The sequence below is a fragment of the Tachypleus tridentatus genome, chromosome 10, assembly GCF_004210375.1.
Source record: "Tachypleus tridentatus isolate NWPU-2018 chromosome 10, ASM421037v1, whole genome shotgun sequence".
Lineage (NCBI taxonomy): Eukaryota > Metazoa > Arthropoda > Merostomata > Xiphosura > Limulidae > Tachypleus > Tachypleus tridentatus.
Genome location: NC_134834.1, coordinates 18,478,511 through 18,506,355, shown reverse-complemented (window position 1 = coordinate 18,506,355; position 27,845 = coordinate 18,478,511). Strand labels below are relative to the sequence as shown.

Genomic DNA, 27,845 nt, shown 5'->3' with positions numbered 1-27,845 from the left:
ATTCGAACCCGCGACCCTCGGATTACGTCGCACGCCTTAACATGCTTAGCCATGCCGGGCCCATGGAACTCCCAGTAGGTGTGTTGTGTGCGTGTGTTTTCTCATAGCGAAGCCACATCGGGTTATCTGCTGTGTCCAACCAAAATAATCGAACCTCTTATTTTAACGTTGTAAATCCGTAGACTTACTGCTATACCAGCACAGGGAACTCTCCTAAGATGAAGAAAAAAAAGAGTACAAATGTTTACTTTCAAAGACGATTTTTTTTCGACAAAAAAAACAACATAACAAATTTATATAGAAACAGTTTATTATTTAAAGAAAAGTGTGTCATTTTACAGTACCAATGTTTTGTAAAAGGTACCTGATGAAGCCAGGTTAACCTAGTGAAACGTTTTATTGCGGACGTCAAAAATGAATAAATGTTTCAGTCATGTGACTGGGTGCGCCCTCTCGTTTTATATTTGTTAAACTAACCTGTATAGCAAAAATAAAATTATTAACGCGAACGAAGAAGCTGAAAGTTGTTATTCTAGGTGATGCCAACACGTTTATCGAAACTGTAAATTATATTAAATAATGATGCTTATTATTGTGCAAAAAAATGTTTTTTGATGTTGCTAGTCTTAATAAAATAAAATACATTTTTAAGTTTGTATATATATATGACACAACGACCTGCAAACATAATGAAAATCAATAATACGTATTTTATATTTCGTTAGAACACTGGTGTGTTTTCTTTAGTCAAAACATGCGGCATTTATTAATTTTTTTATTATGCTTTGTTTGATCCTTATTAAATTTCGCCTAAAGCTAAACGAGGGCTATCTGCGCTAGCCGCTTAATTTAATAGTGTAAGACTAGAGTGTAGGCATCACCACCCACCGTCAACTCTTGGGCTATTCTTTTATTAGCGAATAGTAGGATTGATCGTAACATTATAATGTCCCCACAACTGAAAGGATGACCATGTTTGTGTTGACGGGAATTTGTAATCCGTGACCCTCGGATTACGAGTCGAGTGTCTTAACCACCTGGCCATGCCGGGGCTTGAAATCTTTGTATCTCCTAGTGTAACGTACTTCCCCACAGAAATCACTTTAATTAGTGTTGGGATATCTAGTGCAAAGCTACACAAGTGCTTAGCCAAGATTTATCTACTTGAGTTGTTTCGAACCCTTGATTTTAACGTCATAACTTTGTAAACATGCCGTTTACCCACCAATGGCACGTTTGTTTGTTTTTTTAAGTGAATTAAACCACGATAATAATTTGTAATAGGGATTGTACGACCTGCACTAAAACCTAATAGAAGTTTTGGGCAAAAATCACCTTAAACAGTAGCGATTCAGTTGAAACAACACTTTAAACGTTTACTATTGGGCCTTGCATGGCCAAGTGGTTAAGGAACTCCAGTCGTAATCTGAGGTTCGCGTGTTTGAATCCCTGTTACACCAAAGATGTTAGCCCTTTTAGCCGTGTATATTATGTACGAAGTGAAGAAGTAGAATATATCAATATATATAATATTACATTTTAGTACATACATTCGTAGAATGATTACTGTAAAAGATACAAAGGTTTATTCAAAGCGATGTTTCAGACGTATTTGTTTTATTTGAAAATGGTAATTTTCTACTGGTAATTTGTTTCTGTGCTTAGAGGGGTTTATGATTTAGTCAATGCATATATTTGCCATTTCTATGTATTATATCATTTAGTAACATAAGAACTATAAATGCTTAATATATTCTCAAACAAACCTTCATGATAATCTCCAGTTCCAGCTTTACATTTTACATCTCGAACTAATGTGATCAAATAGTCAATAGCTACTGTAAATCATCATGATCGTATCAGCTAGTTATTAGCTCTGTTTATTATCATTATAATGTATAAAGTTAGCTACTGTAATACACAATCCATTACCCATAGTTGAACATAAAAAAGGCCAACAAAACAGATAAATAAAAATATTGGGATTTTTAAAACCTGCAAATGGGGATCGTAAAAAAAGTAAGAGAACAAGGTTGGAGATACTGTAGACATTATTTAGTCAACCTAGAAATCTATATTTTTATTTCACCAAATGTAATTCTAGTTAACAGCAGATATCCAAAGTGGGGATTTATATTTTGAGTAACTACTGTCTACAGTATCTCCATTCTTGTTCACTTCCTTTTTTTCGATCTTTATTTGAATGTTTTTTTGAATCTTTTAAATCTCCACCTTTTATTTATCTTGCTTTTTAAAATTTACTTTGATGACTATAGTTCTTAAATATTCATTCATAACAACTACTTTAACCCTTCCTAATTATCAGTTGCTTGAGAATCAAAACTTTTTTTATTTTACTTGTTATAAGATAGTTACATCAAACTGCTGACAAAATACGAAACAGGTTAGGTAAGCCTAAAATACCTACATCAAAGTACTAAGAGAATACGAAACAGGTTACGTAAGCCTAAGATACCTACATCAGTGTAATAACATAATACGAAACAGGTTACGTAAGCCTAAGATAGTACATCAAAGTACTAACAGAATAGGAAACAAGTTAGGTAAACCTAAAATACCTACATCAAAGTACTAATAGAATACGAAACAGGTTACGTAAGCCTAAGATAGCTACATCAGTGTAATAACAGAATACGAAACAGGTTACGTAAGCCCAAGATAACTACACCAAAGCCTAAAATACCTACATCAAAGTACTAATAGAATGCGAAACAGGTTACGTAAGCCTAACATAACTACATCAAAGTACTAACATAATAGGAAACAAGTTAGAAGTTTAAGATAGGTACATCAAAGTACTAACAGAATAGGAAACAAGTTAGGTAAGCCTAAGTTACCGACATCAAAGTACTAATAGAATACGAAACAGGTTACGTAAGCCTAAGATAGCTACATTAGTGAATAAAACAGAATACGAAACAGGTTACGTAAGCCTAAGATGAAAGTACAACATTTAATGTGACATGAAACTGTAGAATTTTAAACGTTATTACGTATTATTCTTTATATCCGATTTATAGGTCTCGCATATTTACACGTATAATTGGTAGGCCCACCGAAACGTGGTTCTTCAAATTTATAAAGTCTTATTCGAGTTTTATTTCGACAAAATTAAATGCTAATGCAGTGGCATATCGCCACCGATAATATCCGTCAATGTGTATTATTTGGTATGTAGTTTGAGGAATATTTAAAACAAAATTCAAATAATGCTAAAATCATAATTGAACCTGGTACATACTTGGTACAAACTTTGATTAACCTCAGCTCTGCAATTTTGTTTTACTATGCTGAAAAGAAAATAAAAGTCTCGTTACATGTTTTGAGATTCGAAACTTTTGTTGTTCCTCTCTTCCATTTTTTTTTATTATTTGCTTAAAAGGTTTCTGTCGTTCTGAAATACCCACATTACAAGTACTATCAGAATGCGAAACAGGTTACGTAACAGCAGGTAATGACCAACTTAAGCCTAACGTGAAAGTACAACAATTAATATGATAGGAAACTGTATAATTTTAAACCAAGAACGAGCATAATTCCTAAAAAAAATCATGGTAAATATTAGCCTTAAATAATAATTTAAATTGATTGTTTTTTTATGTATTGTGTTTCAATAATCAATAAGTTTGAATGTGAACTTCAAGAACACTAGTAGGGTTAGGGAATCAAAATTATATGAACATTAGTAGGGTTAGGGAATAAAAAACATATGAACACTAGTAGGGTTAGCGAATCAAAAATATAGGAATACTAGTAGGGTTAGGGAATCAAAAATGTATGAACACTAGTAGGGTTAGGGAATCAAAATTATATGATCACTGGTAGGGTTAGGGAATCAAAAATATATGAACATTAGTAGGGTTAGGGAATCAAAATATATGAACATTAGTATGGTTAGGAAATCAAAAATATATGACACTAGTAGGGTTAGGGAATCAAAATTATATGATCACTAGTAGGGTTAGGGAATCAAAATTACATGATCACTAGTAGGGTTAGGGAATCAAAAATATATGAACACTAGTAGGGTTAGGGAATCAAAATTATATGAACACTAGTAGGGTTAGCGAATCAAAAATGTAGGAATACTAGTAGGGTTAGGGAATCAAAAATGTATGAACACTAGTAGGGTTAGGGAATCAAAATTATATGATCACTGGTAGGGTTAGGGAATCAAAAATATATGAACACTAGTAGGGTTAGGGAATCAAAATTATATGAACACTAGTAGGGTTAGGGAATCAAAAATATATGAATACTAGTAGAGTTAGGGAATCAAAAATATATGAACACTAGTAGGGTTAGGGAATCAAAAATATAAGAATACTAGTAGGGTTAGGGAATCAAAATTATATGAACACTAGTAGGGTTAGGGAATCAAAAATATATGAATACTAGTAGGGTTAGGGAATCAAAAATATATGAACACTAGTGGGGTTAGGGAATCAAAAATATACGAATACTAGTAGGGTTAGGGAATCAATATTATATGAACACCAGTAGGGTTAGGGAATCAAAAATATATGAACACTAGTAGGGTTAGGGAATCAAAATTATATGAACACTAGTAGGGTTAGGGAATCAAAACTATATTTGGAATAAAATAAAACAAAAGCAAAATTTCAAATTCATATCAAAATATTTTAGGCTTTTGTTTTTTGTTTTTGTTGCTTGTGCCTTTTTTTTTCTTTCAATATCGAGTTCATATAAGATAAGAGATTGAAGTTTAATGGATGGTGAACAATGGCTCTTGTGCCTTCACAGTATGCTGGTTTCTTTATCTCTCTGTCTCAGTTGTTCCAAACGACTGATTATTTCAGTCGGAAGGAGACATTATCTGTTTAAACAACTATTAAACTATTATTTTGCAATGAAAGAGAAAAAAACACCTACGGTAATAAAATAATTATGTGGCATGCCAAGTAATGGGGAAACTTAATTATTATTTAAAATCTTCTTATGGTTGACTTGATAATGGTATCAAGCACCAAAGCAATAGGTACACCTGATAAAAAGGTTTAATATCTTTCCATGGCTGACTTGGTAATGATGTAATTATTTAAAACATTGAGTGTTTCTCAAAGTAAGAAAGACCAGACTTTCGCAACTACCTGAAAGTTGTTGCTAATGGAGCAAGTTCAACACCTAGTGACGTTTAGACGAACCCTGTCTGGTATCTCGTACACTCAACAATTTTAGGAAAACTAGAGCATGGTCTACTGCTAACTAATAAGTGTTGTAATATGTGATAAAGTGGTGCTAATATTTTTTGTTTGTTTTTGACTTGCAGACAAAGGCCACACTTCGTTATAAAACAAAGAATTTTAATTTATCACATAATAATTTTCACATACATCTTTATATACATATTCGTATAATTTACGAACATCAAGGAACATGTTGGTCCATTTGGACCGTTCCATTCATTGAGCTAAACTTCAAAATGAAAATAAAATACTCAAAGTTAGCCCGCATTACTCAAGAGTTTACCAAGCCTTCCTTAGACTCCCATAAATATATTACACCCACATCACATCTGAAGAAAAACTACTCCAAAGATCAACCGTCCTGTTAGAAAACTGAGGCTATCTTAGCTGAAGATAGCTCCTACCCTGAAAAAAAATTATTATTTACGTTTTCTAATCCTTGTATTCCTACAGTTATTAACTACCATAGTCACACAAATACACTTTTTTTTTTTTGTTTCTCCCAGATAGTTGACAAAAGGTTTAACATCAAACATAATAGTAACATACTGGATTTGTTATTCTATGTTAATAAACACATATTTTGGGGTTAAAAGAATTAGAATGTTTTTGTCTTCCTTTTCTGGTGCCTAAACGTTTTAACACCAGATCTATTAATGAAATGTTGGATTTATAATCTATTATTAAAACATATATTTTCGTTTGATGACTTAAAATACTCTTCTCTTCTTCTATCGGTCGGAAGTATTAACATCAATCGTATTAACAGAATATTGGTCGGTCGGAAGTATTAACATCAATCGTATTAACAGAATATTGGTCGAACGGATGTATTAACATCAATCGTGTTAGCAGAATATTGGTCGGTCGGAAGTATTAACATCAATCGTGTTAACAGAATGTTGGTCGGTCGGATGTATTAACATCAATCGTGTTAGCAGAATATTGGTCGGTCGGAAGTATTAACATCAACCGTATTAACAGAATATTGGTCGGTCGGAAGTATTAACATCAATCGTATTAACAGAATATTGGTCGAACGGATGTATTAACATAAATCGTGTTAGCAGAATGTTGGTCGGTCGGAAGTATTAACATCAATCGTGTTAGCAGAATATTGGTCGGTCGGAAGTATTAACATCAATCGTGTTAACAGAATATTGGTCGGTCGGAAGTATTAACATCAATCGTGTTAACAGAATATTGGTCGGTCGGAAGTATTAACATCAATCGTGTTAACAGAATGTTGGTCGGTCGGAAGTATTAACATCAATCGTGTTAGCAGAATATTGGTCGGTCGGAAGTATTAACATCAATCGTGTTAACAGAATATTGGTCGGTCGGAAGTATTAACATCAATCGTGTTAACAGAATATTGGTCGGTCGGAAGTATTAACATCAATCGTGTTAACAGAATGTTGGTCGGTCGGAAGTATTAACATCAATCGTGTTAACAGAATATTGGTCGGTCGGAAGTATTAACATCAATAGTGTTAACAGAATATTGGATGTATTATTTCGTGGAAAATGAAAGTATTGATTGGTGTCTAAAGAATAACACGTTTTTATTGTATTTTGGCAGTTAGAAGCATTAACATGAAATTAGTTAATGGAATATTGAATATATTATTCAGTGTTAACAGTCCATAAATATTAAGACTATTTTAGACTCTTCCAGCAACTAACAATTATAAATTTAATTTCAGGGTGCGGGTAGAGTTTTACGTGAATGAAAACACCTTGAAAGAAAGACTCCAACTTTTCTTCATAAAGAATCAGCGATCAAGTAAGAATATAAAACAATCTGTTTGTAACCACATTGTTCTAATGTTACCGTTATAATAACACTTTGTAGCTGTAATATATCACAACCACATTGTTTTAATGTTACCGTTATAATAACCCTTTGTAGCTGTAATATATCACAACCACATTGTTCTAATGTTACCTTTATAATAACACTTTGTAGCTGTAATATATCACAACCACACTGTTTTAATGTTACCGTTATAATAACCCTTTGTAGCTGTAATATATCACAACCACATTGTTCTAATGTTACCGTTATAATAACACTTTGTAGTTGTAATATATCACACCCACATTGTTCTAATGTTACCGTTATAATAACCCTCTATAGCTATAATATATACAATGTTTGTTTTCGTCACAACCACATTGTACTAACGTTACCCTTATAATAAATCCTTACAGCTTATCACACAACAATGTTTGTTTTCGTCACAACGAAACTTTTCTAATGTTACTGTTATACTAAACCTTTGTAACTATAATATAACTTAGGACTGTGTCTTGAGTTTCACACTTTTCAGTACAAAGATTAATGCCATCACTGGACAACTCCCTTCTGCCATTGCAAACGGGCGCTAGCTATGTCGACGACTTCCGCATCTCGTGTCAGTCGTCAAACGTGAGGTTTATTGAGCGGCAGCTACAGACAGCCCTCAATCGTTTACTGAAGTGGACCACAGCATGCACTTTTGCCACCAACGCGGTATTCACCCCGATTCTGAACTCCGTGTCAGTGAGTTGTGCCTCCCGTGTTCCCTGAGGTAACGTTCTTGGGTCTTAACTTTGATCGTAAGCTGACCTTTATACCACACATCAAGCAGCTACGGGTCAAGTGTACAAGAGCACTGAACATCCTCCATGTCCTCTCTTCTTCCTTTTGGAGAGTGTATCGATGTGCAATGCTAAAAATCTATTGTTCGATTAAAACTGGACTGTGGGTCTCTGCCAGGACCTGTGCTTTGAAGATGTTGAACTCCGTTCACTATCAGGAGCTTCAGCTCAGCATGGAGGTTTTCCGCACTTCCTAGTCCAAAGTTTGTGCACAGAGTCTTATGAACCTCCTCTACACCTCTGCTCCCCTGGGGTTGTGTTTTCCTTCCTCAGTGGGCCATGCTTTTTCAGAATAGATGGTATGCTATTGTACCTAGGGACCTTAGTATCAATTGAATGAATTAGGTCTGTCCTTGGATGACACTGCTGTATCCACTGGTCAGTTCATCCCGTCAAATGTGCCTTTCTGCGAGTCATTTGAGGAAGGCAAATATTCCTGATTGGAAATTCCGTCTTCTGTTTTCCGAACATCTTTCGAATCATCCTTCCATTCCCATTTATATGGATGGTTTGAAATCAGGTGACTCTATGGACTCTGCCATGGTTGTGTAGAGAATTCCATCTACACTTTCTGTGTTCACTGTCAAATTGTACGCCATATCTCTTGTCCTGGATCACGTAGAAGCTAAGTAGTACACGATTTGTTCTACTTATACCGACAAGCTTAGCGTTTTACTGGCCCTGGAATTGCTTCACATTAGCTCTCACCCTGTTCTCGCCGATATTCAAAACCGATTGGCTTGTTTCCCTTTAACATCTACGTCTATCCAGTTCTTTTGGATATCAGGTCACGTCGGTATTCGCGGGAAGGAGCTCGCTGATACTGCAGCTAAATCAGTCTGCTCTGGCACTGTCACTACTGTGCCTGTTCCATACATGGACTATGGTCATGTATTCAAGGCTTGACTCCATGCTAGTTGGCTGTCTTGGAGTGAGCAACGTGAAAACAAGCTTTACCAAATAAAATCCTATATTGGACATTGGCTGTCTTGCTTCTGCAAGGATCGGAAAGAGGAAATTTTTTACCGGTTGTTTGGCGCAGATAGTCCTAGTTGCTTTGCGCCATTAAACGCCAACCAACTAATCGTCACAACATTTTTCTAACGTGACTATTGTTATAAACCTATACAGGCTAAAATATAACAATGTTCGTAGGCCCCGCATGGCCAGGTGGTTAAGGCACTCGACTCGTAATCCGAGGGTCGCGGGTTCGAATCCCCATCACACCAAACATGATCGTCCTTTCAACCGTGTTACCGTTATAATGTGATGGTCAATCCCATTATTCGTTGGGAAAAGAGTAGCCCACTAGTTGGCAGCGGGTGGTGATGCCTAGCTGCCTTCCCTGTAGTCATACAATGCTAAATTTGGGACGCTAGCGCAGATAGTCCTCATATAGCTTTGCGCGAAATGCAAAACCAAAACAAACATTAAATTCTTGAAAGCTTGCATCATATTACGAGTGAAGGAATTTTATAGTAGTACCAAACCACTAGGCGTATCATAGCTGGAGTAAAATAGTCTTAGAGATTGTTACTTTTGACCAACGTATTTTTAACAGTTATTTTACCAGGAAATTTTAAATTACTCTTAATTGTACATTAGTTTGTCTCTCACGAATTATTTTTGAAGAAAAAGAAATAAAAGGTGCGATTTCCTCTTTTTATCTGGGCAGAGCTTGGATATCAGTTTATTAGATCCAAGGTTTGAGTCCACGCTATGTCACTTCCAGCTGTGAACATATGAATGTGGCAGCCAGTCCTGCTACACGATTAAGACCAGCTGTGTAAGCGGCGGTTACTTATCACCGATTGCCCTCCTTTTAACTAATAGTGGTAAGTTACGGAAGTCTGTGTCAAGTATCACCTCCAGTTCAAGCGACATTTCGGTAGAGTCTCAAAGAAATAACTAAGTCTATGAAAGTAATAAGAAATCGGAATAAGGCTTGCGTCATGTTTTATCTGGTTCGAGATTAATTGGAACAGATCTTAAGTCGTACATTACCCAGTCCGAGAGTAACCAGTATAGATATTACATCATACTTTACCAAGCTAAATTTGTAGGAATATATTTTTCGATACAAGACTCTTCTGGACGCAACATTTCAGAATTGTCTACAGATCTGTTAGTTAGAGAATCTATCATTTAAACTTATTACAGGAAATGATAAAGGATGCGCATCTGACACTATCCTTAGAATTTACGAAGTTTATATTCGTTCTGTGATTGAATACGGCGCTCAAATCACATACTACATGCAAGAAAGCATGGCCAGAACACTTCAACTCCAACAGAATGACCCTTAAGAATGACCCTTAAGCTACCTAACTACACTCCACTTAACTACGTGCATGAAGTTTGGAATATACCTCTACTCAAGGATCGCCTTACAACACTAGCTTACAAGCATTATGAGAAAGCAGATTGTTTGCTTGTTTTTTGGAATTTCGCGCAAAGCTACACGAGGGCTATCTGTGCTAGCCGTTCCTAATGTAGCAGTGTACGACTAGAGGGAAGGCAGCTAGTCATCACCACCCACCGCCAACTCTGTGGGCTACTCTTTTACCAACGAATCATGGGATTTATCGTAACTTTACAACTTTCCCATAGCTGAAAGGGCGAGAATGGTTGGTGCGACCGGGATTCGAACCCGGGACCCTCAGATTACGAGTCGAACGCCTTAACCCACCTGGCCATGCCGGGCCAAGAGAAAGCAGAACCACGTAACTCCTGCTAAATTACACACCATGACAAGCGCCTCACACAAAACAATATCCCAATACAACACATACTTGGCCTCCAAGACATCATAAATTAACAATGAACACATTATGTCAGTTTACTAATTATTATTGATGTTTTTTTCTACATTTCAGCTCTGGGCACAGGACAGGTAGAATATTCGGCGCAAACTCTGAGGCACTTGGATTTACAGATCCCAGCCACTCCGTGGCCCTGACCACGAGATGTTTCAGTGTTAGTTTGTTGACCTGCTTCTTTCCGTACTTCAGTCAAGTCAGTCCCTCATTCCGTCATTGAACATCGCAAGGACAAGGTTACGACGTCGGTCATGATTCCTTTCTCTCCGCCATCTTGATCCATTCGCTCTTCTCTGAAACTACTCACTACTTCAATTTTCAGTATCAATTGAGTAAAACAAAAACAAGCTAGACCGAAAATTTAATCCAAATTCCCAATGTTGACATCAAAATTCTATCGCGAGAGGAGTAAATGGGGATATAAATATCCCTGAACACCCCAGTTGGGGGAAGTTTATCTTTCTGTAAAACCAAACACCTGCCGCGGGATTTTTTTTTCTTTACTTAGTTCGAGATTAAATATCTTCAAATCAAGGTAAAACTATGAACAATATAAACGCGTTAAACAAAAATCTAACGACCGTGATAGTTCACTAAATCACGTCCCCCGCTGGTACAGCGGTAAGTCTATGGACTTACAACGCTAAAATCAGGGGTTCGATTCCCCTCGGTGGACTTAGAAGATAGCCTGATGCGACTTTGCAATAAGAGAAACACACACTAAATCACTTCTTGATCATAAGGTAAATATATGGAAGTATGTACAATTGGAAATTAGGGAGATACATTTCACAGAGGACACTTTATTCAAATAAGATATTCCACCACACACCCTACCCGTAATCTATATTAATAGTGTTGTGAACCCCTTCTACAATATTTACTGCCATTTTTAACGTGTTTTCACGCCATCTACCGGTCAAGAAGCACATTTCTTTACAATAAATACTTCAAAAACTTCTAACAGCTTGATAACAAATTTTATGGTACAGTGACGATATACGTGGACATCCGCATATAGGAGCATCAGTAAAGATACATATGAATTAGGCTTAGGTAGAGTGTTGGCGACATCAGTAAAGAAAGATACATATGAATTAGGCTTAGGTAGAGTGAGGTCGACATCAGTAAAGAAAGATACATATGATTTAGGCTTAGGTAGAGTATTGGTGACATCAGTAAAGATACATATGATTTAGGCTTAGGTTGAGTGTTGGTGACATCAGTAAAAATACATATGAATTAGGCTTAGGTAGAGTGTTGGTGACATCAGTAAAGATACATATGACTTAGGCTTAGGTAGAGTGTTGGTGACATCAGTAAAGATACATATGAATTAGGCTTAGGCGAAGTATTAGTAACGGGAAAACAAAGGTTTAAAGGGGGAATGTTAAGCCAACGCGACACTGTTGGAGAAACTATCAGAGGAATAAACTACAATACAGCACAGATGGAAGATCTTTGAAACGTCGTCCAACTGTGCTTTTGTTGTAATTAGTCCTCTGAAACTACAGACACGAGCGTATTGCTGTAATTAGACAAACGATACCCGCTCTACCACAGTTCGTTCGTTTGTTTGTAATTAATCTCATAGATACATAATGGGCTATTTGTGTTCCGCCCACAACGGGTATCGAAACCCGGTTTCAAGCTTTTTAAGTCAGAAGACTTACTGCTGTGCTACTTGGGGACGAATGTTTTCTTCATTTAAGGTTTTGTTTTTGTAATTTTTCTGGTATGAAAGGCCCCGGCACGACAGGCGGTTTTGGGCGCTCGACTCGTAATCGGAGTTCAAATGCACGTAACACCAATCATGCCGCCCTTTCAGCCATGGGGGCGTTATAATGTGACGGTCAATCCCATTGTTCATTGGTAAAAGAATAGCCCAAGAGTTGGCGATGGGTGATGATGACTAGCTGCATTCCTTCTAGTTTTACATTGCTAAATTAGGGACGGCTAGCGCAGATGGCCCTCTCACAGCTTTACGCGAAAATTCGAAACAAATAACCAGTTAGATTATAAAAATCCTTGATTCTAGGATTTAAATGTTTTAAATATTTAAGATTTTCGTATTAAAATATGTAATTAATAATTTTTCTAACTGGTAACTTTTTTTTCTTCTTAGGCTTACGGATTCGGATCTTCAATCTAGTCATTAAGATTGTTCTCTGTGTCCTGTATGTCATCCGTGTCGTTTTGGACAGCGGACCTCTAAAAGCCACGTGGTAAGTTTAGTTTCGATGAAACAGACATCGCTCTAGAATTGCACGTAAAAGAACAAACTAATGACAGCACGTGCTCTATAAATACATGCACGGCTTTGAAACTCTTCTCTGGCATTGATCAAAAAGATCGAAATTATGAAAGCTAGAATACTGATATGCGATGTACGGTCCAGACATATCCATATCTTATGGGGAAAAGTTAAGTGAGTCACTGCTTATTTTAATGAATGTAATATTAAGTCGAGTTCTATTGTTATTTTTTCTTTTCTTTCACATTTCTAATGGGAAGCGTTTCCTTGTTTGTATGAAAATTATTTTCCATTCGTTATTTAAAACGAGATATTATTTTCGTAGTGCAAAGTTACACAGTGGACTATCTTGACTCTATTCATCACTCAGCTACCGTTTCGCGACAGTTTCTAAAACTGAATTTTATTTTCGCTTTTCATACCGCGACATGCTACATTTGTTTGTCCACCACGGGTATCGAAACCCTAGTTTCTAGAGGTATAAGTCCGCAGACATGACACGGTGCCACTGGGGGACTCACACTACATTAACCAAATATGAATGACTACTCCATATCGAACGAAGTCTTGTTTGTTTGTTTTTGAAAATAAACTTTTCGTGCTAAAAACGATTTAGGTTTAAGCCTTTAAAATTTCAGAATATTTCAGTTTCTTCAAACATGTTTACTGAGTCGTTCGTTAAAAGTTCACAGAATTTATTTCTTGATTGATTTCATATTTTATCGTAAGCGAAATTTTATAAATATTTAAAAACGGACAGCTCATAACGTATAAACAACGGACAGTTCATAACGTATAAACAACGGACAGCTAATAACGTATAAACAACGGACAGTTCTAACGTATAAACAACGGATAGTTCATAACGTATAAACAACGGACAGTTCATAACGTATAAACAACGGACAGCTCATAACGTATAAACAACGGACAGTTCATAACGTATAAACAACGGACAGCTAATAACGTATAAACAACGGACAGTTCATAACGTATAAACAACGGACAGTTCATAACGTATAAACAACGGACAGTTCATAATGTATAAACAACGGACAGTTCATAACGTATAAACAACAGACAGCTCATAACGTACAAACAACGGACAGTTCATAACGTATAAACAACGGACAGCTCATAACGTATAAACAACGGACAGTTCATAACGTATAAACAACGGACAGCTCATAACGTATAAACAACGGACAGCTCATAACGTATAAACAACGGACAGTTCAAATCAACATCTTCCATCTTTAAAAGGTTTATTTGCTTGTTTCATGTGAACCACATCTGTGAGCTATCGGTGAGGCCCGGCACGGCCAAGCGTGTTAAGGCGTGCGACTCGTAATCGGAGGGTCGCGGGTTCGCATCCCCGTCACGCCAAACATGCTCGTCCTTTCAGCCGTGGGGACGTTCTAATATCACGATCAATCCCACTATTTATTGGTAAAAGAGTAGCCCAAGAGTTGGCGGTGGGTGGTGATGACTAGCTGCCTTCCCTCTAGTCTTACACTATTAAATTAGGGACGGCTAGCACAGATAGCCCTCGAGTAGCTTTGTGCGAAATTCAAAAACAAACAAACTAAAAGGGAACGACGTTCAGCTTCTGGAAAAAGGCAAAGTATAAAAGCCGAAACGTTCTGCTTATCAAATATGTTTTTTTGCCCAGCTTATAAACCTTTTTCGTTTCTTTACCAGTTGGACATGACCTGCTAGCTAACTTACTAGGGCGAACTGTTCACGGTTTGCGCATCCATCATGCACTATCGCTTGTAAGTGCCGTGATAAGAATAACAATCAGTCTTGCTCGATATAAAAACCAGATCAATCTCAATTTGGGACACTTCTGTACAGCTTTTGGCTAAAATTCCGCAACCTTTTATTTGTTGTCCTACAAATTCAATACCAACTCACTGGATTCTTTCGTCTTCCAACCCCAGTTGTTTAACGATAACCTGAGCGCTGATACTAGTAAAAATGGGGTTTTGATACTTGCGATGGATACAGTACAGATAACCTATTGTGTAACTTTGTGCTTCACAACAGACACAAGTTACCAGATTCTCTTGCTAAGCCTTCAACAACGCTTCAAAGTAAGTGATAAGAATATACTGTGGGCGAACTGATTGCAGAATGTTCTGTTCCAGGAAGTATCACGGTGTATGTTTTCTTATAGCAAAGCCACATTCGAGATGAATCGAACGCCTAATTCTACCGTTGCACATCAGAATACCTATCGCTGGCCTGCCGGAGGACAATTAACATGGATTTGACATTATAAGAAATGTCCCTCTGACAATACTCTGCTTCAAACCCTACTTGAAGCAGGATCCCTCCTAAACTGATAGTTGTAATATAAAGATGGCTCTAGTCTTTAGTACATAAAGTGATAGTTGTAATATGAAGATGGCTCTAGTCTTTGGTACATAAACTGATAGTTGTAATCTGAAGATTGCTCTAGTCTTTAGTACATAAAGTGATAGTTGTAATATGAAGATTGCTCTAGTCTTTAGTACATAAACTGATAGTTGTAATATGAAGATTGCTCTAGTCTTTAGTACATAAACTGATAGTTGTAATATGAAGATTGCTCTAGTCTTTAGTACATAAACTGATAGTTGTAATATGAAGATTGCTCTAGTCTTTAGTACATAAACTGATAGTTGTAATATGAAGATTGCTCTAGTCTTTAGTACATAAACTGATAGTTGTAATATGAAGATGGCTCTTGTCTTTGGTACATGAACTGATAGTTATAATATGAAGATTGCTCTAGTCTTTAGTACATAAACTGATAGTTGTAATATGAAGATGGCTCTTGTCTTTGGTACATGAACTGATAGTTATAATATGAAGATTGCTCTAGTCTTTAGTACATAAACTGATAGTTGTAATATGAAGATTGCTCTAGTCTTTAGTACATAAACTGATAGTTGTAATATGAAGATTGCTCTAGTCTTTAGTACATAAACTGATAGTTGTAATATGAAGATTGCTCTAGTCTTTAGTACATAAACTGATAGTTGTAATACGAAGATTGCTCTAGTCTTTAGTACATAAACTGATAGTTGTAATATGAAGATGGCTCTTGTGTTTGGTACATGAACTGATAGTTATAATATGAAGATTGCTCTAGTCTTTGGTACATAAAGTGATAGTTGTAATCTGAAGATTGCTCTAGTCTTTAGTACATAAACTGATAGTTGTAATATGAAGATTGCTCTAGTCTTTAGTACATAAACTGATAGTTGTAATATGAAGATTGCTCTAGTCTTTAGTACATAAACTGATAGTTGTAATATGAAGATGGCTCTTGTGTTTGGTACATGAACTGATAGTTATAATATGAAGATTGCTCTAGTCTTTAGTACATAAAGTGATAGTTGTAATCTGAAGATTGCTCTAGTCTTTAGTACATAAACTGATAGTTGTAATATGAAGATTGCTCTAGTCTTTAGTACATAAACTGATAGTTGTAATACGAAGATTACTCTAGTCTTTAGTACATAAACTGATAGTTGTAATATGAAGATGGCTCTTGTCTTTGGTAGATGAACTGATAGTTATAATATGAAGATTGCTCTAGTCTTTGGTACATAAAGTGATAGTTGTAATCTGAAGATGGCTCTAGTCTTTGGTACATAAAGTGATAGTTGTAATCTGAAGATGGCTCTAGTCTTTGGTACATAAACTGATAGTTGTAATATGAAGATTGCTCTAGTCTTTAGTACATAAAGTGATAGTTGTAATATGAAGATGGCTCTAGTCTTTAGTACATAAACTGATAGTTGTAATATGAAGATTGCTCTAGTCTTTAGTACATAAAGTGATAGTTGTAATATGAAGATGGCTCTAGTCTTTGGTACATAAACTGATAGTTGTAATCTGAAGATGGCTCTAGTCTTTAGTACATGAACTGATAGTTGTAATATGAAGATTGCTCTAGTCTTTAGTACATAAACTGATAGTTGTAATACGAAGATTACTCTAGTCTTTAGTACATAAACTGATAGTTGTAATATGAAGATGGCTCTTGTCTTTGGTAGATGAACTGATAGTTATAATATGAAGATTGCTCTAGTCTTTGGTACATAAAGTGATAGTTGTAATCTGAAGATGGCTCTAGTCTTTGGTACATAAAGTGATAGTTGTAATCTGAAGATGGCTCTAGTCTTTGGTACATAAACTGATAGTTGTAATATGAAGATTGCTCTAGTCTTTAGTACATAAAGTGATAGTTGTAATATGAAGATGGCTCTAGTCTTTAGTACATAAACTGATAGTTGTAATATGAAGATTGCTCTAGTCTTTAGTACATAAAGTGATAGTTGTAATATGAAGATGGCTCTAGTCTTTGGTACATAAACTGATAGTTGTAATCTGAAGATGGCTCTAGTCTTTAGTACATGAACTGATAGTTGTAATATGAAGATTGCTCTAGTCTTTAGTACATAAACTGATAGTTGTAATATGAAGATTGCTCTAGTCTTTAGTACATAAAGTGATAGTTGTAATATGAAGATGGCTCTAGTCTTTGGTACATAAACTGATAGTTGTAATCTGAAGATGGCTCTAGTCTTTAGTACATGAACTGATAGTTGTAATATGAAGATTGCTCTAGTCTTTGGTACATAAACTGATAGCTGTAATATGAAGATTGCTCTAGTCTTTAGTACATAAAGTGATAGTTGTAATCTGAAGATGGCTCTAGTCTTTGGTACATGAACTGATAGTTGTAATCTGAAGATGGCTCTAGTCTTTAGTACATAAACTGATAGTTGTAATATGAAGATTGCTCTAGTCTTTAGTACATAAACTGATAGTTGTAATCTGAAGATGGCTCTAGTCTTTGGTACATGAACTGATAGTTGTAATATGAAGATTGCTCTAGTCTTTGGTACATAAACTGATAGTTGTAATATGAAGATTGCTCTAGTCTTTGGTACATAAACTGATAGTTGTAATCTGAAGATGGCTCTAGTCTTTAGTACATGAACTGATAGTTGTAATATGAAGATTGCTCTAGTCTTTGGTACATAAAGTGATAGTTGTAATATGAAGATTGCTCTAGTCTTTAGTACATGAACTGATAGTTGTAATCTGAAGATGGCTCTAGTCTTTGGTACATGAACTGATAGTTGTAATATGAAGATGGCTCTAGTCTTTAGTACATAAACTGATAGTTGTAATCTGAAGATGGCTCTAGTCTTTGGTACATAAACTGATAGTTGTAATCTGAAGATGGCTCTAGTCTTTAGTACATAAAGTGATAGTTGTAATCTGAAGATAGCTCTAGTCTTTGCCACAGTAAACTGATAGTTGTAATATGAAGATTGCTCTAGTCTTTAGTACATAAACTGATAGTTGTAATATGAAGATTGCTCTAGTCTTTAGTACATAAACTGATAGTTGTAATATGAAGATTGCTCTAGTCTTTAGTACATAAACTGATAGTTGTAATATGAAGATTGCTCTAGTCTTTAGTACATAAACTGATAGTTGTAATCTGAAGATTGCTCTAGTCTTTAGTACATAAACTGATAGTTGTAATATGAAGATGGCTCTTGTGTTTGGTACATGAACTGATAGTTATAATATGAAGATTGCTCTAGTCTTTAGTACATAAAGTGATAGTTGTAATCTGAAGATTGCTCTAGTCTTTAGTACATAAACTGATAGTTGTAATATGAAGATTGCTCTAGTCTTTAGTACATAAACTGATAGTTGTAATACGAAGATTGCTCTAGTCTTTAGTACATAAACTGATAGTTGTAATATGAAGATGGCTCTTGTCTTTGGTAGATGAACTGATAGTTATAATATGAAGATTGCTCTAGTCTTTGGTACATAAAGTGATAGTTGTAATCTGAAGATGGCTCTAGTCTTTGGTACATAAAGTGATAGTTGTAATCTGAAGATGGCTCTAGTCTTTGGTACATAAACTGATAGTTGTAATATGAAGATTGCTCTAGTCTTTAGTACATAAAGTGATAGTTGTAATATGAAGATGGCTCTAGTCTTTGGTACATAAACTGATAGTTGTAATATGAAGATTGCTCTAGTCTTTAGTACATAAAGTGATAGTTGTAATATGAAGATGGCTCTAGTCTTTGGTACATAAACTGATAGTTGTAATCTGAAGATGGCTCTAGTCTTTAGTACATGAACTGATAGTTGTAATATGAAGATTGCTCTAGTCTTTGGTACATAAACTGATAGCTGTAATATGAAGATTGCTCTAGTCTTTAGTACATAAAGTGATAGTTGTAATCTGAAGATGGCTCTAGTCTTTGGTACATGAACTGATAGTTGTAATCTGAAGATGGCTCTAGTCTTTAGTACATAAACTGATAGTTGTAATATGAAGATTGCTCTAGTCTTTAGTACATAAACTGATAGTTGTAATCTGAAGATGGCTCTAGTCTTTGGTACATGAACTGATAGTTGTAATATGAAGATTGCTCTAGTCTTTAGTACATAAACTGATAGTTGTAATATGAAGATTGCTCTAGTCTTTAGTACATAAACTGATAGTTGTAATCTGAAGATGGCTCTAGTCTTTAGTACATGAACTGATAGTTGTAATATGAAGATTGCTCTAGTCTTTAGTACATAAAGTGATAGTTGTAATATGAAGATTGCTCTAGTCTTTAGTACATGAACTGATAGTTGTAATCTGAAGATGGCTCTAGTCTTTGGTACATAACTGATAGTTGTAATATGAAGATGGCTCTAGTCTTTAGTACATAAACTGATAGTTGTAATCTGAAGATGGCTCTAGTCTTTGGTACATAAACTGATAGTTGTAATCTGAAGATGGCTCTAGTCTTTAGTACATAAAGTGATAGTTGTAATCTGAAGATAGCTCTAGTCTTTGCCACAGTAAACTGATAGTTGTAATCTGAAAATGGCTCTAGTCCTTGACACAAAAGCTAACAGTTGAAATGTGAAGATAGCTCTAGTCTTTGCCACAGTAAACTGATAGTTGTAATCTGAAAATGGCTCTAGTCCTTGACACAAAAGCTAACAGTTGAAATGTGAAGATAGCTCTAGTCTTTGCCACAGTAAGCTGATAGTTGTAATCTGAAGATGGCTTTCTTTCTTGGCACATAATCTGATAGTGGTAATCTTAAAGTTACTCTAGTCCTTGACGTAATTTCTTTTACATAACTTCAAGCTCTGATAATAAACAACAACAACAGAAATTGAAATCAAATTAATTATTCTACACTAAACGAAACTATTGGTGGAAAGAATATTTTTAACATCTTTCTTCAACAGACTTCAAAACATATTGGGAAAACAAAACAGATCAGAAGAAGTACATTGTAGTTCAGTCCTAACTTATTAATGTCTTACATTAGCTTGGTCGTTTGATAGTAAGTTGTTGTTATTTTCATTAGCTAAAGACTTTACACGAATCAACATATTCATCAAAAAAAAAGGTTAAAATATTCCAATTAATGTACTTATTATTTCTCGAACACAAGTGAACACGTTTGTTTTTATTCTGCATACATTGGAATTGGACTTAGAGAGCTGGAAGTGGAGCGTTGATTAGATTTTGTAATCGATACCATGTGTAACTGCAGCACAGTAGCTAAAAGTACTTCAACGAATCATTTATTAACAATGGTATTTCTTATACAAGTTAAATTATTCGGCAGTAAGCATATGACAAAACTTCCATTTAAAGTAGCAGTACTGAGCTCTGTTATGGAGACAAACCTAAATATTTCTATAAACATCGTTGTAAGAATTTTTCCTTTGTATATACGTGAACAATTCTTTGGTTTCTGATAAGTTTACTATGAACTATTTGTGCTTTGCCCATCACGGGTATCGAAATTCGATTTTTAGTAAGAATAAAGTTATTTTTGATGATAACTGCTCTTCCCCGGTGGAATAGGCAGACTTACAATCCTCAAATCCGGGGTTCCGTCCTCTGCAGTGAACACGTCAGAGAGCCCAATGTAGCCCAAAGTCTTTTATAACCATTGTAAAATTCACCTTGTATAAAGATAAATACACACAAACAAATTAACTGAAGTCTTTCTCTTGGTAATCTAATTTCTAAAAACCCTTTATTCGGTACATTAAAAAGACGTTAATAAAAGAGAAAAATATATCTTTAGTATACAGTTTAAAACCTTCAAACGTAAATGTTTCTTATTGTCTCTGCGTTACAATCTTGTTATAAAAAATGCAAACACACATGCTCCCCAGTGGTACAGTGGTATATCTGCGGACTCACAACGCTAATAACCGGCTTTCGATATCCGTGGTGGGCAGAGCAGCAATAGCTCATTGTATAGATTTGTGCTTAGTTTTGAGCAAACGAACATAACATTATGGACAAAAACATGGACGTGTTGTTTTCCTAACTGCAGAAGCTGGAATTATTAAAAATTAAATAATTTACTGTCTGATGTATTTATTTTTTTTGAATTTAAGCTATGGCTGTCCTGAAGCGAACATTACAAGCGAGGGAGAAGTATCTCATGATTTCAATACGAGACCGAACGGCCATGTTAACTGGTAGGTTATCCATGTTGTCTTTAAACATTAGTGGTAAACTTGTTGTTTTAACACGTAATGCATACTTGCGGAATACAGATTTGTTCTCAGTCTCACGGAGCTATTTAAGCCGGAAAAAAGAAAAAAGGCTTAACGCTCTTGGATTAATTCTCTCATGACGTAACGGAGCTAAATTCGGGGTCTTCATAAACCAACTGAAATTCTACCTTATTCTACCAATACGATAGATAGAGGTAGTAAACCACAGTGAAGAGTTTTCTTATGAGAAGATAATGAAATAAGAACACTAAAGAAATCAGACAGAAAAAGGACAGACAAGCGGCTGGAAGAGAAGACTAATTCTGAACTTGTTCGAAGGTCAACATAAATGTTCATTCTCAAGAAACCAACGAAACCGTAAAGGGATTGTTTTTAACTTTCAAGAAAAAAAAGAAAGAAGAAAGCAAAGAGCGAAACGGCCTGGAAAAGACTGAATTTTTCTGGAAAACGTAACCGAAATGGTAAATTTCAAACGATCATAAAGTTTCGAATATTTGTGCTTAAAAATAAACAAACAAATAAAAACTGTTGAAAACATTCTTTTGCTGTTCTGTTTAAGGACTGACTTACCTATTTCAGTGTTCGAATTCCGCAGTTAACGTTCCGCAGAAATCGGTAATATATCGAGAAGTTATGCCACCCCGAAGTATGTATTACGTGTTAGATAGATGAATAAGTGTTATAAATTAACTCATTTCTAAGCCTATTTTTTTATCGAGGTAATTGTTTGTTTTGAATTTCGCACAAAGCTACTCGAGGGCTATCTGTGCTAGCCGTCCCTAATTTAGCAGTGTAAGACTAGAGGGAAGGCAGCTAGTCATCACCACCCACCGCCTACTCTTGGGCTACTTTTTTTACCAACGAATAGTGGGATTGACCGTAACAGTATAACGTCCTCACGGCTGAAAGGGCGAGCGTGTTTTTGTGCGACGGAGATTCGAACCCGCGACCCTCGGATTACGAGTCGAACGCCTTAACACACGTGGCCATGCCCATATAGCCCAGTATGAAGTGCGAATAAAAGTGAAATTAACAGGTTATAAAAAGTTTAGAGTCCTAAATTATTCTGCATAGGATGGATCAGCTTTCGAGTTTGATTTAGTGAAAAGCTGATAAAACGCTATCTAGGCTCTCACCTCTGCGAGGAATCGAACGCTGTATTTTAGTGTTGGAACTTTGTAGACTATCTACTTACTTATCAGGATCTAGCGTAATAGAAGTTTGATCGTAAGTTATATGTTTGTTAGAATTTGAAAATAAATTTATATAATATTAATTCAAATTCTTTCTTACTCAGTGTGCGCTCACAAACCATTTCCTTAAAAGTATAATATTCATATTATAGACCACGATTTCAAAGAACCACAATTTTCATTTGAATTATTTGGATTTAAGACTATATATGATCACTTCAGACAACAAATTTTATACCATAGCCATCTGGGAAGTGCACATCATCTGTTATCAACCCGGTCAGCCCGTGCAACGTCATCTCTCATTAGCCCAGGTAGGCCCGGCATGGCCACGTGGTTAAGGTGCTCGACTTGTAATCTGAGGGTTGCGGGTTCGAATCCCATTCACACCAAACATGCTTGCCATTTCAACCGTGGGGGCGTTATAATGTGACGGTCAATCCCACTATTCGTTGGTAAAAGAGTAGCCCAAGAGTTGGCGATGAGTGGTGATGACTAGCTGCCTTCCCTCTAGTCTTACACTGCAATATTGAGACGGCTAGCGCAAATAGCTCTCGTGTATCTTTGCGCGAAATTCACAAACAAAAATTATTGCAATTAGTCCGCGGAACTTTATAATATAATTACTATAGCAAACGGCTTGGTGTAGATTTCAGATAAACATATTTACACATTTTATACCAGACGATCACGCGTAACGTTTGTACATCTATAAACACTAAAACATTTTTGTCATTTTATATAATTTTATTTATCTATTTTTTTTCAGGGTGGCCATATTATGGGTTGACCGTCCCTTGCCATTATGGGGCATTCAGGTAAAACATGTTGGTTAATTGTTGTTTTTCTTTCAGTGTTACTCAGTTCGACCCCTTGTGTGTGTTGTACCTGTAAAGCGATTGATGGTGTTGTCTGTGTGTTTGTATTTATATGGTAACACGTAACACATAAATGTCATTATTCCTTCTACAAACGATTAACATTTTTGTGATCGAACTAAAACCTTTGGACCTTGACTTTTTTACCTCAAAAGACAATTTCTGAACCAGAACTGGAGATAAATATTTTACACTATTTAAATATCATCTAAACAGTTGAGGTTGAGCGTGCATCTTGTGGCATAATTTTAGGCTTAACGAAGGATGTGTTTGTTTTTCTAGGTTGCCCTTTCGGTGATATGCTTATCAGAGGCCTTACTTTTAGCTTATTTAGGATATAAGGTAAGTTTTGTATTTATTCAGTGAACTTTGAAGTGTTATTAACAAACTAAACACAAGTAATCTTACACTTACACGTAAATGTTAATAATGTACAGTAATTTTGAACCCCAAACCCGATAAGCTCTCGAATGATGTCTGTCTTGTGGACTTTTCAAAAATGTACCAGTGCGCAAAATTTGAGTTGTGGGTTTTTAGAAACTTAATCAGTGCTTGAGGTTTGTGGAATTTTTATAAGAAATTTTGCGCTTATTTCTAAACTTAATTATTGCACAAAATTTGTTTTTCGTGTATTTTTTTAAACCTTAATTAAGTACAAAATTCATATTGTGGATATCTTATATTTAATTTATGCGCATGTTTCTCTGAATCTTTAAAACGTAATTATTACGTAAGGAAATAAGATTTTAATTAATTTGATTGACAGTTCATGAATTTATTTTTTTATTTTTCAGGGTAACATCTGGCAACAGCTAATGAGCTTTAATTTCATCTTGGAACTAGTGAATAACGTACCATTTATCATCACAGTGAGTGTTCTCGTTTTCTTTTCTTGTTTATATTCAATAAAATATCGAAGCTATTTGGGATCAATTTATTATTCATATCAGCATTATAAGAATTTTCTCTGATCCAATTAAAATTGAATTAGAGTGATGTAGAAACAAAACAACGACAAAAGAAAAGGAAACATTGCGAGCAAAAAAGTAGTTCTTCTTCCTTCTGTAACCAAGTTCTGATGTTTCACATCTGCTATTTACGCTTCGCTGGACGATTTTCCCCATTGTGTTTATTATAGGAAATTTCTTATGTTTCCAATAGTATATTTTCTGGTCTTTATCGTTTTTTGATTTTTTTCAAGTTCAGAGAGTTAATCTTGTAGAAATTTTGAAGGTAATAAAAAAACAACCAAAAGGTGGCGCTTTTTTTTTTTTTTTGTAACAGAAATGACATTGAATGATGGTTTGATGATACCAGTTTTAAGATATGTTTAGTTTAGAAATTGATCGAATCTTAAACACCTCAAGGAATTGTAAAATAACTGATAAATTACTGGACACAGATACTGTGAACACATATTTAGTGGTCAAATTAAAACCAAATTTGCTTGACATGATTTATTAATTATTTAACGTCATTATATCTTGAAGGTTAAAGTCACAAGCTTGGAGAGCTAACGTATTAATTAATGATTAACGTTTCCGGCTATTCTAACGACCCATCGAGATTAGATTGTGTATAGTTGAGGTAACCACCATTTTAAGGTATAATTTAACTCCTGATTATAAATGAAAAACTAATATTTGAAAAAGACCCCTGTACCAAGACTGGAAGCCATCATCTATGGTTTACAGAGCCAATGCTCCATCAGTAACTTATAAGAGAGTGCAAAATCTCTTTATGAAGGTTCACTTTTTCACTTATCGGTTTTTTTTTGTCACTTAAAACATGTTGTTAAATATTATTCCGTCATTGTTTTCTCACGGAATATTAAAGTATTAATATATATATATTTATATCAAAATTAACTTGTAAGATTATGGTTTAGACTGGAAGCCATCATCTATGGTTTACAGAGCCAATGCTCCATCAGTAACTTATAATAGAGTGCAAAATCTCTTTATGAAGGTTCACTTTTTCACTTATCGGTTTTTTTTTGTCACTTAAAACATGTTGTTAAATATTATTCCGTCATTGTTTTCTCACGGAATATTAAAGTATTAATATATATATATTTATATCAAAATTAACTTGTAAGATTATGGTTTAGAATGTATTAACAGTGTCTGATGTGCGTGTATTGTTGTTATATTGATTGTTTTACATATTTTTAACACAAGTTATTTCAAATCAGCTTTCCTGGCCACCACTCCGCAATCTCTTCATACCAGTCTTTCTCAACTGTTGGTTAGCTAAGCATGCTCTTGAAAACATGTTTGTAAGTATTCTCCTTAAAATTACCAAGAATTAAAGTCTAGATTGAATGTGAAGGTCATATCCCATCATGTTCTGTGTCTAACATAACGTGTTTGCAAGTGTTGGATCGTGGGATAAATGTAATGAATTGAACATCAAGGCTGGGACAACAAAGTTTATACCATGACCATCTGGGAAGGGCACGTCATCTGTCATCAGTCCAGTTAGCCCGTGTAACGTCATCTTTCATTAGTACAGTTAGCCCGTGTAACGTCATCTTTCATTAGTCCAGTTAGCCCGTGTAACGTCATCTTTCATTAGTCCAGTTAGCCCGTGTAACGTCATCTTTCATTGGTCCAGGTAGCCCGTGTAACGTCATCTTTCATTAGTCCAGTTAGCCCGTGTAACGTCATCTGTCATCAGTCCAGTTAGCCCCTGTAACGTCATCTTTCATTAGTCCAGTTAGCCCGTGTAACGTCATCTTTCATTGGTCCAGGTAGCCCGTGTAACGTCATCTTTCATTGGTCCAGGTAGGCCAGGCATGGCCGTGTGGTTGGGACGCTCGGCTCACAATGTGAGGGTTGTGGAGTCGAATCCCCGTCACACCAAACATGCTCGATAGTTCAGCCGTGGGAGCGTTATAATGTGGTGGTCAATCCCAGCATTCATTGGTAAAGGAGTAGCCCAAAAGTTGGCGGTGGGTAGTGATGACTTGCTGTCTTCTCTCTAGTGTTACACTGCTAAATTAGGGGCGGCTAGCGCAGATAGTCCTCGTGCAGCTTTGCACGAAATTCAAAACAAACAAACAAACTAGAATGTGTGTAAAGATTGGCTGTAATCGATGAAGGTGATATCCCATCATGCATTGTGTCTTTCAACGTACACTGTGGTATTTTCGCCGTTGACTTTAAATCGTGATATTTTCTGAACATGTAAAAGACAAACCACGTTTTGTTATCAAGTCCTAATCAGTTATTCATGAAGCACGTGACACTGTAGTCATTGGCTTTATAGAAACATATATATTTCCTTTGAAGAAATTAGGAAAACAATGTCTGTCTATCGTCTTTGATGTTCTGTCTGTGCCTTAACTTGTCTCATTTGTTTCTACTCGATTTCAGTTAGCGACATGTTGTGAAAAATATTCTTGACCATTTTGTTGGAATTAGCTTCTTGTTATCAGATTCGCGCAGGTCCGGCATGGCCAGGTGGTTAAGGTACTCAACTCGTGATCCGAGGGCTTAACAGTTGTCACATATTTGGTTTGTTTGTTTGTTTTTTGAATTTCGCGCAAAGCTACTTGAGGGCTATCTGCGCTAGCTCTCCCGAATTTAGCAGTGTCAGACTAGAGGGAAGGCAGCTAGTCATCACCACCCACCGCCAACTCTTTTACCAACGAATAGTGGGATTGACCGTAACATTATAACGCTTTCACGGCTAAAAGGGCGAGCATGTTTGCCGCGACAGGGATGCGAAGCTGCAACCCTCAGATTACGAGTCGCACGCTTAAACCCCCTGGCCATGCTGGGCCCATAATAAATAACAGTATGTATGTGTTTTCTTATAGCAAAGCCACACTGGCCTATCTGCTGAGCCCACCGAGGGGAATCGAACCCATGATTTTAGCGTTGTAAATCCGTAGAATTACCGTTGTACTAGCGGGGGATACACATATTTGGTAACATCCATTTTGAAATACCATTTGGTATGATAAAACAAACATATTTTATTAACCAATAACACACGTTGATGGCCTGGCATGGTCAGTTGAGTTAAGGCGTTCGACTCCTAAGCTGAGGGTCGTGGGTTCGAATCCTGGTCGCACCAAACATTCTCGCCCTTTCAGCCGTGAAGGAGTTATAATGTGACGGTCAATCCCACTATTCGTTGGTAAAGGAGTAGCACAGAGTTGGCGGTGGATGGTGATGACTAACTGTCTTTTCTCTAGTCTTACACTGGTAAATTAGCGACGGCTAGCGCAGATAGCCCTCGTG

At 35.9% G+C, this 27,845-nt stretch overlaps 1 protein-coding gene across 3 annotated transcripts in view; it reads left to right on the top strand.

Moving 5' to 3' along the window:
- LOC143228826 (potassium channel subfamily T member 2-like) overlaps window positions 1-27,845 on the top strand; it is a 188,686-nt gene that overhangs the window by 112,016 nt on the left and 48,825 nt on the right. For all 3 annotated transcript variants that reach the window (XM_076460205.1, XM_076460204.1, XM_076460203.1), the window contains exons 2-8: window positions 6,935-7,014; window positions 12,816-12,915; window positions 21,402-21,485; window positions 23,487-23,535; window positions 23,878-23,937; window positions 24,390-24,464; window positions 25,790-25,873. In XM_076460205.1, coding sequence (XP_076316320.1) covers window positions 6,935-7,014; window positions 12,816-12,915; window positions 21,402-21,485; window positions 23,487-23,535; window positions 23,878-23,937; window positions 24,390-24,464; window positions 25,790-25,873 — 532 coding nt within the window. The remainder of the gene's footprint in view (window positions 1-6,934; window positions 7,015-12,815; window positions 12,916-21,401; window positions 21,486-23,486; window positions 23,536-23,877; window positions 23,938-24,389; window positions 24,465-25,789; window positions 25,874-27,845) is intronic.